General features: G+C 34.3%; 1 protein-coding gene across 1 annotated transcript; it reads right to left on the bottom strand.

Annotated features, from left to right (window-relative positions):
* Positions 1-9,003: 9,003 nt before the first annotated feature.
* Positions 9,004-10,394, bottom strand: LOC115988561 (F-box/kelch-repeat protein At3g23880-like). Its single transcript, XM_031112132.1, has one exon. It carries the CDS (start codon positions 10,349-10,351, stop codon positions 9,218-9,220), a length of 1,134 nt encoding a protein of 377 aa, XP_030967992.1. The 5' UTR covers positions 10,352-10,394; the 3' UTR covers positions 9,004-9,217.
* Positions 10,395-15,229: the final 4,835 nt, after the last annotated feature.

The following is a 15,229-nucleotide window of genomic DNA, read 5'->3' as shown; positions in this document are numbered from 1 at the left end:
AACTTCTTGCAATGCCCAGTAAACCCAATAAACCTCTTAAGGACTAACTAGGAACATGCAAATTCAACATAGACTCAATTTTCTTTGAATCAATTCTAACCCTTGCCCCAGAAATGATGTCTCAAATATTATTTCTCTTCACAACTGAACTAAATTATTTTGCATTTAAGGATTTTTTCGCAAAACTTCTAGGAGTTGATTACGATGCAGCAAATGGTATTCTAAACAGGTACTATAGACCAAAATATCATAAATAAATAAAAAAGACTAATACAAACTTCCTAAAAGAATGGTCTAAATGTTGCATTCATTATGCTTTGAAAGGTACAGAGTGGTGGGTTTTAGTTAACTCAATTGGTAAAGTATCTGAGAAATAAGCGCACACGCACACACACACACACACAAGGGGGAAGAGAAAGAGATTCTAACACAAAGATATACCACAACTTCACTCAAAAGCCGTGATAACTTTTAAGAGAGGGTGAGGCAAGTTATACTACACACAACACACTCTCTTAAGCAATGTGGGACAATTACCCATTCTTTTTTTAAGAAACAAACACACATACACATAAGGGAGAGGGAAAAATGTTCTAACATAAAGGCACACCATAACTTGACCCACCCTCCTTTAAAAGTTACCATGGCTTTTGAGAGTATTTGTGGTGTGCCTTTGTGTTAGAACCCTTTTCCCTCTCCCTTGTGTGTGTGTGTGTGTTTGTTTCTAAAAAAAAGGAATGGGTAATTGTCCCACATTGCTTAAGAGAGTGTTGTGTGTAGTATAACTTGCCCTACCCTCCCTTAAAAGTTATCATGGCTCTTGAGTGGAGTTGTGGTGTGCTTTTGTGTTAGAACTCATTTCACTCTCCTTGTGTATGCGTGTGTTTGTTTCTCAAAAAAAAAAAAAAAAAGAATGGATAATTGTCCTATACTGCTTAAAAGAGTGTGTTGTGTATAGCATAACTTGTCCCACTCCCCTTTAAAAATTACCATGACTTTTGAGTGGAGTTGTGGTGTGTTTTTGTGTTAGAACCCCTTTACCTCTCCTTGTGTGTGTGTGTCTTTGTTTCTCAAAAAAAAAAAAAAAAGAATGGGTAATTGTCCCACACTACTTAAAAGAGTGTGTTGTGTGTAGTATAACTTGCCCCACCCTCTCTTAAAAGTTACCATGGCTTTTGAGTGGAGTTGTGGTGTGCCTTTGTGTTAGAACCTCTTTCCCTCTCCCTTGTGTGTGTGTGTGTGTGTTTGTTTCTAAAAAAAAAAAAAAAAAAAATTGGTAAAGTATCTAATGGTTAAATAAGAGATCTGAGGTTCAATTCCTGCCTACATTAAAAATCGATTGGTGTCTTGGTCTAATGATAAAGAGCTATTATCAATAGCAGACTGAAACCCTCTCAAAAAAGAAAAAAAAAGAAAGAAAGGTAAGAGTGCATTTGTGAGTCCAAAGGACATACTAAAAACTCATTGATTTTCTTATGAGTTAAACACAATTTTATGGATGTGATCAGATCCTTTCATCCTAATTTAATGATAACCAAATCTTAAATCTAATTTGGGAAAAATCCTTTCATCAATCAATCAATCATATATATATATATATGTATGGATGTAGGTATAAAAGCAGAAACTTTATATGGGAGAGCATGAGGTTGTGTCATGTGACACATTTCTTAAGATTTTCTTTATTTAGGTTTTTACTTCAACAAAAGTTTGCATTATATCAAAGTATTAGTATTAAATTAGTCAATAGAGTAAATATATATATATATATATATATATTATTTTCTATATAATTGTGCATTAATTATTTATATTTAAGGAATTTAATGATTATTTTTATAAACTCTACATAGGAATTTATTTTATTTTATTTGGGATACTAATAATAGATCTAAAACATTTTTTTTTCATGTTTAACTGCTTTGACAATCATTAACACAAAAGCTATCAAAAATTAAATATTTGAGAATTCAATAAAATATATCTTAATCATATATGTGTGTGTGTGTGTGGGGGGGGGGGGGGTAACTAACATTGCAAAATTTATTTTATGTAATTAGAAATATTACTAATAGGATAATGTAGGTGCTCAAGAATTTTTGCCTTTGGCTTTGGCTTTGGCTTGATTGCCTTGCCTTGCCTTGCCTTGCCTTACCTTGGCATGAATTCTTGTTGTCCCACATTGGAAAGATCTCTTTCCTCTTCTGGAAAGATCTCTTTCCTCTTCATGCCATATAAGGCATGAACCAATGGTTGAAGAGTACCACTAGCTTGGTTAACCAAGCTAGTGGTTCTCTTCAACCATTGGAACGATCTCTTTCCTCTTCATGCCATATAAGGCATGAACCAATGGTTGAAGAGTACCACTAGCTTGGTTAGCATGAACCAATGGTTGAAGAGTACCACTAGCTTGGTTAACCAAAGTAGTGGTACTCTTCATCCATTGGTTCATGCCTTATAATGCATGAAGAGGAAAGAGATCTTTTCAATGTGGGACAAGGGAATTCAAGCCAAAGGTAAGGTTAGGCAATCAAGCCAAGAATACCAAAGCCAAAGGCAAGAATTCTTAAGCACCTACAGATAAATATGTTTATTTTTTTATATTAATTATTTTAAGTGGTGTACTAATTATTTAAGCATAATGAAATTTTAATGTCATTTTAAAGATTTATACTAGAAATGACAATTGATTTTTTTTTTAATGTGAAAAACAATTGTTTTGAAATATGGTACTCTTGCTCAAATTTAGTTGTTTTGGTCACAATTTTAATAAAGACCAACAATATATATATATATATATATATAGTAACACAATCAATAATGTAAAAAAAAAAAAAAAATTAAAGGATATTTATTTTTATTTATTTATAATTTTATCAAAATGATATTTGTATTATTGAGTAGGCATGAAACATGCCATATCTATACTAACCACTATATCATGCAATTTTCAAATTTATAAACACACACTTATACTATTTCAAATCACTATACTACTCTAATTGCCTTTCTATTTTGTCTATAAAATAGTAAAATAATAAAGATTACAGTAGGAAAATTATTGAAATAATGTTTTATACATCGATAGTTGGGTTGAGGGGATTTGAACCCTTAGATATTTCCGTTAACCAGTTGAGTTACAAGATTATTGACAAAAATATTGAAATATTGGACTAAACTAATAACAAATTACACATCAGTGAACTCGGTTAGTTCATTTAAAAGTTTATCAACCATAGGAATGGTAAGATATTGGAAAATGAGGTTTTGCTTGGTTAGATTTCCCCTTGTCTCCAACAATTTTCCCTTGTAAGAGCATTAGGGGCTGTTTGAGTTTTTTTTTTCATCACTCATCACTCCTCACTCAATTTTCGTCACTCATCACTCCTCACTTATCACTTAAAATACCCCAATTTCTTATACCCACACGTTTGGCACACTTCACTCAGCTTGTCATCACTCAAAATTTTCAACTTTTTGTGGGTTCCATACCTATAACTTGGTCAGAGCAAAGTTGGCCTACCCGCGGAAGGTTTCATCCCCATCTTTTTCTCTTTTCTCATTTCCCTTTCCCCCTTCAGCCCTATTACTCTCCCAAAGCACAAACTCGAAAAAATGAAACAAGAAAAAATTGCTCCTTTTACTTACTTTCTTCAGAATAAACAACAACAACGAAAAAAAAACCATGGCCGTGCTTGAAAATGGAGGGGTGGGGTCAAGTCGAAACTTCGAGACTTCATCACAGGAATCATCCAACGATCACGGTCAACAACCCAACAACAAGAAGCACACCCACCATATCATCAACGATGATGGTGGTGGTGGTCCGATTGTGATGTCCCACCATGATCAGACGCTATACATTACTCCCACATCGGCACAGCAAATTAGGGCCCACCGATCCAATGCTGGAGATGGTGACTCTGCCATTGTCTCCGTCGTAGAAGAAGCTCCCTCCCCTTCCCTTTTCAGCCCTGTTTCTTGATTTTATTTTTTATTTATTTTTTTTTATGGGTTTGAGATGAGAAAGGCGAAAAGGAAGAAAAAAAAGAAAGAACGAATTGAGATGAGAAAGGCGAAAAGGAAGGAAAAAAGAAAGAAAGAACGAACTAAGATGAGAAAGGCGAAAATGAAGAAAAAAGAAAGAAAGAATGAATTGAAGAATAGAGAAAGAAGAAAGAATAGTGGAGAAGAAAGAAAAAAAAAATGAGAGGAGAGTGAGTCAAAAGTTGTGGCCGGTGGGTCCCTCATTGTGTGTGTATTTACAAAAATGCATCATACCTTTGTTTCGATAACTTGAAAACACTTAAAATGTGTTTTCAGTTTCCATAACTCATCACTTAAAAATCAGAAAATTGAGTAATGGAAACAAAAACTGAAAACATTCCCAAACAAACCATTCAGCCATGGGACCCACATATTTTGAGTTATGGGTGATGAAAATACAAAAACCAAATAACCCCTTAGTATCCGTTGCAAAAGGCATAATATACTAAATTTTAGCATCAAAGCACAAAAAACATGCATTATCCGATCTTACAATTGCAAATTTTTTACAATCTTGCTACAGTACCATCCTATATCTAAGATGGCACAATAGCAAGATTGTATGATAAAATGATGTTTATTTTCTTATTTTTCTTCAATCCACCCTCTCTCTCTCTCTCTGTCTCCTAATTATTTAATTCATCTTTCTCTCTCTTCCTTCTCTTCAAATCGTTCTGCTCTCTCCTCTTTAAATGAGAAGCACTTCCTTCCTCTCTCTCATATCGACATGGAGACAACCCCTTCAGATCAGCTGGGTTTTAGTTTTAGGTAAATATTAGTTTTGGAAATGGGTTTTAGTTTTGGCTGCGTATTGAAGTGAGGTGGGTTTCAGTGGTGGTGGGATGGGTTGTTGCCATGGTGGTGTAGTGGGTGGTGGGTTTCGTGAGGTGGTGGGTGTGTTGATGTGGTGGTGAGGTGGGCATAGTGTCTGTTGCGATGGTGAGATCAGCATGGTGTGAGTTTATATAATTGGATTTGGTTGTGGGTTTGATGAGTGTGGGTGTGGTTGGGTTTATGACTGATATGGTGGTAGTGGGGGGTTGCCATGGTGGTGGGTGATTGATGGTGGTGGAGGTGGGGATTGCCGTGTTGGTTGTGAAGTCCATCTCGGGATGGGTTTCACTGTGTTTGCTGTTGTGTTATGGGCCAGGTTCATGGTGGTGGTGAAGGGTTGCTGTGGTGGTGGGGATGGGTGATTGATGGTGGTGGTGGCTGATGTGGGTTTGCGGTACGGTGGTGGTGGCGTAGCAGTGGCAGTGGTGGTGGCATGGTTCTAGCGTGGTGGCAATGTGTTGTTGTGTTTGTTTGGTGGTTTTTTAATGGGTTGTTGTGTTGTTATGCGGTGGTATGGTTCTGATGTGGTGGTGCCGTGGTGGTGGCCTGGTGGTGGATTTATTGTTCTTGTGGCTGTTGGTTGCTTTAAGGAAGAGGGAGAAAGAGAGAAAGAGGAAGAGAGACAGAGAGAAATTAAAAGAAAAATGAATAGTTAAATAAAATGGCAAATAAAATAGAGTTTGGGATGTTGTAAAATGGTATAGTATAATAGATAAAGTAGATTCTGATATAGTAAAATGGAATAATTTGTACAAATCAAATGTGAATGCTCTAACAGCTCCTATACAATCTTTTCTATTTCATTTTTCTAGTAGAAAGGGTACGCGTAGGATTTTACATTAACAACTCTTGCAAAACAGTGCTGTGTTGATGTGGTTCTTGAGATATTTTTGACACCATAATTTAATTGATAAGACCCTTTTTTGGAGAATTCTTGAAGAACACACCATAGTCAATTCATATATATTATCTCGAAAAGTATGTTGGTGCATCTTAATTACCATCCCATTATAGACCCCTTCAATGAATAATATTGACCATCTGAAATCTGCAACAGAACTAGGTATGTTACTAGTGTCAAGGAGAATGATGATATTACCCTTTAATGAATAATATTGACCTCATTATTCTTGGATTTGGCCTTTCGGAGAACGCTTACCAGGGTATCTTAAAGTAGTATGCTAGAAGGTTTACCTCCTTAATTCCTCCTTCCAACTCTAATTCTTTCAATTCCTCTAGTTATTCCATGAGAAAAAAAATTAGAAGCTGCAATGTAAATGTTTTATGGTTGGGTGGTTTTTTTATTTTTATTTTTATTTTTTGATGTAAGATAGAAATTCTACTTTAGCCTATTTTAAGTGTGTATGTCTGTGAAACTCCTTTCTGAAGATTTAAATCATGGTCCTTATCCCACACCCCACAAACACATATACTTGTAGTTATTAGAAGTCATATGTATGTATACTTGTAGTTATTAGTAGTTATATGTATGGAAAATTATTAAGTACTCCCGGAGTACCATAAAATGCGTACTCTTTCCTCTCACATGAATAGTAGGTCCCACTATGATGGGACCTACTATTCATGTGAGAGGAGGAAGTACGCATTTATGGTACTCTAGGAGTATACAATAATTTCCCCATATGTATGTGGTAAGTGTAATGAGCATAAATGCAATTCTTTTTGCTCATTTTTATTAATTCTTTTATTAAGTATTAATGAGCATTATTGCAATTATTTTTTCATGAGAAAAATTTGGGGCTGCAATGTGGTTTTGTTCATCTGTTATTAATAGTGATACATAAAGCTTATTTTATGTGGTAAGTGCTAATGAGCATTAATGCAATTCTTTTTCCTCAAGTTTTATTGATTATTCTTTTATTAAGTACTAATGAGAATGAGATGGCAAAAGCATTGGAGGAAGGGGTTCTTTTTGCTTGGGACATAGGAGTACGAGATGTGGTGCTTGAGAGTGACTCCAAGATAGTTGTTGATGCGTTAATTGGAATTAGTGAAGCTCCAGTTGCTATTGAAAATATTATAGGTGGGATGAGTGCAAAATTGCAGGATTTTAGATTTGTGAAAATTTTCCATGTTAAGCGAGATGGCAATCGTCTAGCTCATCTTTTGGCTCAATATGCCAAATATTTAGATAGTTATCAAACTTGGATGGTGGAAAACCCTAATATGGTTGAGTCAACTTTGGCTCATGATGTATTATGCTTATCTTCTTCTTAATAAGTTATGGTCTTTTTATCCAAAAAAGAAAAGAAAAGAAAAGGTACTAATGAGTGTCTTCTTACTCAGTATAGCATGATGACCTATGAAGATGCATGCTATTTGTGATGTGATATTTTTTGCATTTACAAAATAAGGGAGTCAATCTCATACTGTACCGGTCGGTATTTATTGTACCGAAGCGTACACTGGTACATAAACATTGGTGTTTCGTGCTGGTTTGAATACCGGCCGTTCTAGACTTATTTCGGCCGTACCGGGATATATACCGGATTTCGGCCGAAAACTAGATACTGGGACAGAACAAAAAGCTATTACATAATGCACGGAGAAACAAGAAACATAGTCGATCAACCTTCTCCCCCTCAAACCAATCTGGGATCTCTTCATCCTAGCCTCACACCGGTGACAACAAAGCTAGCTGGTACGAAATGGAGTCGATTAATGTCTAATCTGAGAGCAAGGGAGAGAGAGAGATCATATCTAAAAACATGAGTTGATGATGGAAAGAAAAATAGCCTCACATGAGAGAGAGAGAGAGAGAGAGAGAGAGAGAGAGAGATCTGAAAATATTTGATGCGAAGAGAAATGCATAAAGCAAATCATGTGAAAGTGATATTACCGACTAGAGAGAGAAAGAGGGGCCTGGAAGTTTAAATTGTGTGGACTGTAAAGTTGAGCTAGTCAATTAACGTGTGTGGAGTAAAAAGCCTAACAAAAGATACTTGGAAGATGTGAAAATTATAGAAACTCTCATTAACTTTTAAATTTTGAGTTCTTTAGTTTTAATGTTTTATCACCCACCATTTTTTCTAATTATTTAATCTTTTTAAGTCTTGTTGATTTTTTTTTTGTCTTATATTTGTCTCTTTTTATTTTGATAAACTTATAAGTTATAACTTATACCAAATAACTAATATAAATAAATAATATATATACTTTTAAATTTATTAACATATATATATGTATGTTTAAAGTAGCGGTAATTCCGAAATGGTATACCAGTATCTAACAATACCAAAATATTTTGTTCCCCTACCCAAACCGAAATGGTTTTGTGTACGGTATTGACTTGTTACAAAAAAATTCTTGTCAATGCAAAATTTCTGTCTATTTTGCAAAAAAAAAAAAAAAAACCCTACTTTTTCTATTTGACACAGCCATTTTTATAAAACACCTACATCAATTTATCTATTCTACACATTTATTCACCAACACCTAGCCACCATCATCAACCCACCCTTCATCAAGCAACCAGCCTCCAAAAACCCAAATTCAAAGAAATCTCAAACCGACCAAAATACATATGAAATCAAGCAAAATCCCAAGAACATGCAAGCAACATAAGATCTTAACAGGCAAGCCAAATCAAAATCCTAAAACCCATTGATCAAACAAAGAAAAAATAAAAGAAGTGAAATCACCATAGAGGTGGCAGTGGCAAGTGATGAGTGGCTTGGGTTTGGAGAGGTTTTTGGCAAGGGTGAGATCAGAGAGGGCTTTGGTAAGGGTGAGATCAGAGAGGGCTTCGGGTGGGTTTGGGTTTTCCGTTTGATATGTGGGGGTTGATTTCAGGTCTGATTTCTATTGATTTTTAGTTTGATTTTTGTTGATTTTGGCTTTTCCATTGGGTGGGTTTGGATTTTCTATTGATTTTGGCTATAGTATGGAACTGTCTAATCTATGATGTTAATGGAATGTGTCTAATAAAAGTAGGGTGTGAATTAAGAGAATGAAGGGTGGAAATATAATGAAATGTTGACTGGTTTGAAGGAGTCACACTCCAAGAACAAAATCGGAGGAAGAAAAGAGAAAATTGAGAGATAAAAATAAAAGTAAAAGTCAAGTATTATTTCACATGCTCTTTATTGGGAATCAATTACAAGTCTATATGCATTGTATTCCTTCACTACAGCCAATAGGAAGGCTGCATAGCTAACTGCTAACAGCACTACTATCTAACTAACTAACTAACACAGGTGCATATATCTGACTAACTAATATGCACTAGTGAACAAGTACAAAAATACAAAACTTTGCACTCAAGTTCCTTTGCATCAACGATGCAAAAAGATGACTGCCTTGCTATAACTCTAACTTAATAATCCTTAGCGTTTAACCGATCAAGTAAATTTAAACTCTCCGCAAAATAATCAGTATAAATCACATCTTTAGCAGCAGGAATGGCAAGAATTTCTTCATTTAAACTCTCAGGGTCAAATGAGAAGATCTGTGAAGGACTTCTCTTCCCCATCACAAGTTCACCTTTGACCGTGCAACCAAAGAACCTGGCAACTCCTTCGATTGGTACACTTATTTTAGTCCAAGACTCGACCACACCATACTCCCTCATGACCCATATGTGGCATATGTCAGTTTGCTCAGTTTCGCAATTGAAAACAATCAAAGCCAGCAATCCCTTGAACACGGTAAGACATTTAGTATGTCGCACATATTTTTCGCTTAAATAGTTTGGAGGCAACATTATCTCATGAAATCTCTCCTCATCCACATCAAAGGTCAATATGAATCTGTTAAAAATATCGTTCTGGGTGCCAATTAATGCTAGAAAGTGCAAAGCTCCATTAAAAAATAGAGAGGGTGATTCAGATATAACCCAAATAGATGATACACTTAATGAGTCTGGAATTACAAACCTTCTCCACGAAGCCGTACTCAATGTGTAAACCTGAACCTCAGCTGGCGCTTTCTTTTTGCATGGATAAGACACAAGTCTTAGAATCTTGAAATCATTGTTTTGAGGATGATATGCAAATCCAAGGGTGACATTAGACAAGGCATTGTTATTCGTAGTACCAGCTATGGTAATTTTTCTAATGCTTGGATTCCACAAATATATTTTCCAATAAGAATTGCCCATATAACTAGTGAGACAAAACAAACCTTTACAAAAGCCAATTACTCGGTTATGAATGTGAAATTCAAAAGACGGGATTTGAAAGCTCGATACGTGGGTCAAGGTGTGGTCACTATTGCAAATAACTGTCCGCAATTCTTTGATATTATATGAAATTTTATGTGTATATAGGAGAAAACCATTGTGACTGTTATTTGATAAAGATTTGGCTAGGTTGAAGTTAAAGTGTGCGGTAATGAAAATAGGGTTGGTGAATATGGAGTTCCAAGATTTGGAAACACACCTGAATCGGAATATAGATTTCACTGGTAGCCGAGTCAGGATGTCGTATTCCGGGAGATGCTGGGACATCATCGGTGGTTCTGCTCTATTTGTATTACAAAACTCAAAGATTGGAGACTCGATCACAGGTTTGGGTTTCAAATTTCTGATATGAGATTAAGTAGGGAATGCCATATATATCTATCATCTATCTTTACGAGTTTACGTGAAGCTCAACAATTTTTTGCCTTCACGTTACTGACTCTACATTTTGTTTTAGTTCACGCTACTGACTCTTCATTTTGTTTTAGGAAAAAGCGAAAGGGACTCTATAACTTGAGCTATGCGATATGCTTGAACAAACCGAGCTTATTTTTGGACTTTAAGAAAATACAAAGGATAGGATTGAGCAAGTTTGGCAATCCAAGTTCATTTCATAGGCCAATTATTAACTATATACAACTTCTTCTTCTTCTTTTTATATTTTTTTATTTAAATTTTTATTGTTATTATATTAGAAAATCTTCACTAAAACGTAGAATAGCCTTTTTGCATTACCTTTGCCTGTGGGTCTTCCATGTGCATGTGTTTTTATTATTACTTTTTTATGACATGGTCGTGGGTTTCAAATTTTCAATCATGGCCTGAAAAATGAAATTTTGGCCTAAAATTCCAAAATAAAAAATAAAAAAATCAGATAGGCATGACCATCAAATTTGCCTACAAAAAGAAAATTTACCTTGATTAGTTATGAAACAAGAAAAATTATATAAAGCTAAAATATAATTCCAAATACCAAAAAATAAAAAAGAAAGCAAACTATCATACCACTCAGTTGATATATCTTGTCTCTCATTTCAAGTTATTCAGAGAAACAACTCAGGAATTGATCAATGTTTTTACTTGAAAGCATTTTCAATGAATATTTTTTGTTATTCAGTGTTTGGTGTTCATGAAAATGCTTTGAAAACCAATTTCTAGTGTTTGACTCATATGATAATTCATTAATTCCCTATATTTCTAAATTGATAGGAAATAAAAACTTTAATTTATCACATTGAAATATTAATACAAAGCAACTAAATCAAATTAAAAAAAGAAAAATTAAAATAAAATTCTTGAAAATTACATGAATAAGAACAATCAAAACATAAGAATGCAATAGCAAAGCTAAATAAAATACATAAATAAAACACTAATAGAAACCTATCAACTAAGACTATGCATTGACAAGCATAATTATAAAGACTTGAAAGCTCAAAAATGACACTTGAAAGTTGTTTTTATGTGACTTTTAAAAGCTTAAAGGTATTTTCGAAGTTTTGAAGCTACTATTGTCATTTTAGATGTTTCAAGAGGTATTTTTATCATTTTGATTCTTTTTGGGAGGAATTTTGTCATTTTTGATGGTATTTCAACTGAATTAGAGGATGTAAAGGTATTTTGGAGGTTTTAGGGATATGTATATCATTTTTGACGAAGACATGGTATTTTGATCATTTAAAAAGTTTTAAGGAGGAATTTTTGCCGTTTTAGAGATTCCAAGGGTAATTTGGTAATTTTAAAGGTGTCAAGGATATTTTGAAGTTTTTGATTGTATTTCGAGGATATTTTTGTCATTTTGGAGATTTCAAGTGCATTTTTGGTCATTTTGAATGTTTTAATTGTATTTTGGAGGTTTTGAGAATATATTCAGGTTGGTTTGAAAATTAATTTTTGGGACATTTATTGTATTTTTGTGGTTTTTATTCTCTTATGGTTGAATATGTAAAATTTTTTTAACCTCAAAGAGGGTTTTTGTTTTCCTGGTCAAGGAAAATATATTTAAATTTGGCTAATAAGTTTTTCAGCCACTCAAAAAATATGCAAGTGATAAAGAAGAGTTTTTGGAAAATGTTTTAGTTTGAAACAAATGAAGCCTTAGCCAAAATCCGTGTAATAATCAATTGAAACAATAGCTGATCATGCCTTTTGAAATCCACCCATCGTGGAAATTTATGGATGTGATGTGGCAACTACAAAGGTGGACGGAATCATGCCTAGGTTTGGTGGAACGTACTACTGTAATATGTTGGGGGATATGGAAAAATCGAAATGAGGTAAGACATGGTGACATTCGTAGAAATGGAAAAGCTATTGTGAGGAGTTCGTCAAGGGTGTTGGATGAGTTCTAGATAGCGAATGAAAGACCACAATTCACTAGAGAATCGTCTCCAAATGAGATAAAATGGTGCCCTCCACAACTGGGTTGTTACAAAGTGAATGTTTATGGTGCAGTGTCCTCAAGAAGGAAGCAGGTGGGAATTGGGGTGGTAATACGCGATTCGGCAGGTGAGGTGATTGCCGCTCAAAGCAAGAAGCTTGCTTTTCCCTTGGGGGTGTTGGGGTCAGGGATGTAACGTTTGAGGGGGATTCCCTGAGCATTTGCAATGCACTCCAAGGAGTAGGTGAGGCGTCTTCATCTGATCAAAATATTGTCTCTGGAATGCTCAACCTCGCACAAGCCTTTAGAACTTTTGCTTTTTCCCATACCAAAAGGCAAGGAAATGTCCCTGCCCACTTGTTGGCTCAACATGCTGCTAGTGTTGAGAACTATGTAGCATGGCTAGAGGAGTGCCCTAGTCATATTGAGCACGCGTGTGCTCATGATGTATTCTCCTTTTTGAATTTTGAATTAAATTCTAGTATTCTCATAAAAAAAAAAAAGAAGAAGCATGAATTCAAGTGAGCACAATTATGAAATAACAATTATAAAATATGAATTTGAGGAAGTTGCAAAGCAATTAAATTGAAAATATAAAGAAAATTAAAATAAGCAAAACATCGTTAGCATAGAGTATTCTATTACCGAAACCCCTTTATCTTAGAAAAACCAAACCCCAAACCCTAGCTCCAAAATGATCCAATTATAGGTAACCCACCAAAAGCATATCACCACAAACCAACAAATTTTGTTGCAATAACCAGAAAAAAGAGATAAAAAACCCACCTTAGAGGGATTTTCCAATTTTTGTGGTATTTTTTTAGCGGCTTCTGTAAATTGATATCTTCATTACCGTCCCCACAAATAATTTTTTCCCAAAGGGGGTATTATATAATAATCAATTGAAACAGTAGAGTTTAATTTTTCCCTTTAGCCAAAATCCATGTAATAATCGATTGAAACAGTTGCACCAATCTAATTCAAATGGGTAAAATACAATTATGATCGATATAACGGTTATAACTTATAAGACATGAATCTGAAGAAGTTCCAAATCAACAACCAGCTCTAAAATGATCCAATCATCGGTAATTCACCAAATTTGTATTGATATAACCAGGAAAAAAGGGAGAGAGAGAGAGAAAAATCCAACTCAGAGGAATTTTCCAAATTTTGTGGTATTTTAATTAGTTACTTCCGCAATGTGATATTTTCATTAAGTCATATATATATATATATATATATATATGAAATGAGTTCAAGTTACACCTGGTATAACTCTAAAGAGTTTAGAGTTATATATTTTTTAAACTATTGAATTTAAGTAGATCCAACGATTAAAAAAAGACCTTCATTATTACAAATATTTGTATTAGAATTTCATTAATTACCTTCATTTATTACATTCTAAACCTATCTCTAAACCCGACAAAAGAAAACGTCTCTCTCTCTCTCGCTCTCTCTCTGTTTGGTGTTCAAGCCGTTTGTCTCTCCATTTGTCTCACTCTCTCTCCGTTTGTCTCCGTCTGACTCTCTACATTGCTCATCCACCATTGTTCCACCTCTACAGGTAGTCGCTAGAAGAAAAAAAAAAAAAAAAAACCAAGCCGAATTGTTTCTATTTGTGAGTACTCTGTTTCTTGGGTCACCATTATTTTAGCTCATAGCAATTGTAGGTTGGTTCTCTCTCTTTCTCTCTCAAGGTCAACTGTTTTTCCTTTTTTTGTTTGTTTATTTATTTTAATGTAATTCTTTATCTAGGTTTTGCTTTATTGATTCATTTGTTTGCTAAGAAAGTAGAATCCTTTCTTTTTATGAGTACTATGTTTGGTATCAAAAGAAATCAAGTTGAACTGTTTCTATTAATCTGTTTCGTACTTTGTTTCTATTTTTCCTTTCTTTTCTGTTGTGAGTGCTCTGGTTTTTTTTTCTTTTTTGGTCTGACTCTCTCCAGAACTCTATGTTTCTTTTCTGGTATATTCTTTTTTGGTCTTACATTGTTCTTTGGTGATGGGTTTTTATTTTTATTTTTTATTATATATATATATATATATATAAAGCGTTCTATGTGTATGATCAAAATGAGCATTTCTTGGTCGAATTTATATATATATATATATATATATATTGAGTCCAAGTAGCTGTAGGAACTACGTTTAAGGACCTATAATGTTAATCATGATGAAATAGTTTTATTTGGTTTTTGTTTTGTTTTTTTAAGGACCTATGTTGGAATTCTTTTTTTGCTTCAATTTAATGTCATTAACAGTGTGTTTTTAAGGAACTATGTTGGAATACTGTTATTTAAGGATATATGCCTCATTTTTTCAGATTTTCTACTGCTCATCTCTTGTTTTGAGGGGGTACCTGTAGCTTTGTGTTTGCTTTTTTAATAACAATTTCTTAGGGATGATCTATCTTTGTTTGTGGTTCTAAATAATAGGTAGTATAGCTGCTTTAAGTTACTGCATTAGTGATTCTGCACTGTTTACAGTACTGTTTACTGCATTTTACTGCACTGCATTTGTATAGCTGTTTGCTTGTGGTTTTATTTTCTCTTTCATAGGAAATAAGGCACTGAATACTTCTTGCTTGCCAGGCCAGCCAACATGTCCTTTTATTGTGGGTCCTGCTTTTTTGTATTTTCAAGTTTTGCTATGGATATTTCCATACAGATCTATATGTTTAGTGTCGATGGTAATATATTCAGTTGTGCACTCTGGTTGTTAACTGGGGTCTTATGGCCTCTGAATCCTCTTATGTTAGGA

This window comes from Quercus lobata, chromosome 5, assembly GCF_001633185.2.
Source record: "Quercus lobata isolate SW786 chromosome 5, ValleyOak3.0 Primary Assembly, whole genome shotgun sequence".
NCBI classification, from domain to species: Eukaryota; Viridiplantae; Streptophyta; class Magnoliopsida; order Fagales; family Fagaceae; genus Quercus; species Quercus lobata.
This window is presented reverse-complemented; position numbering and strand designations above follow the sequence as displayed.

Coding starts and splice junctions, on each gene's coding strand:
- LOC115988561 (XM_031112132.1), bottom strand. CDS start 10,351: ATGATGTCCCAGCATCTCCCGGAATACGACATCCTGACTCGGCTACCA.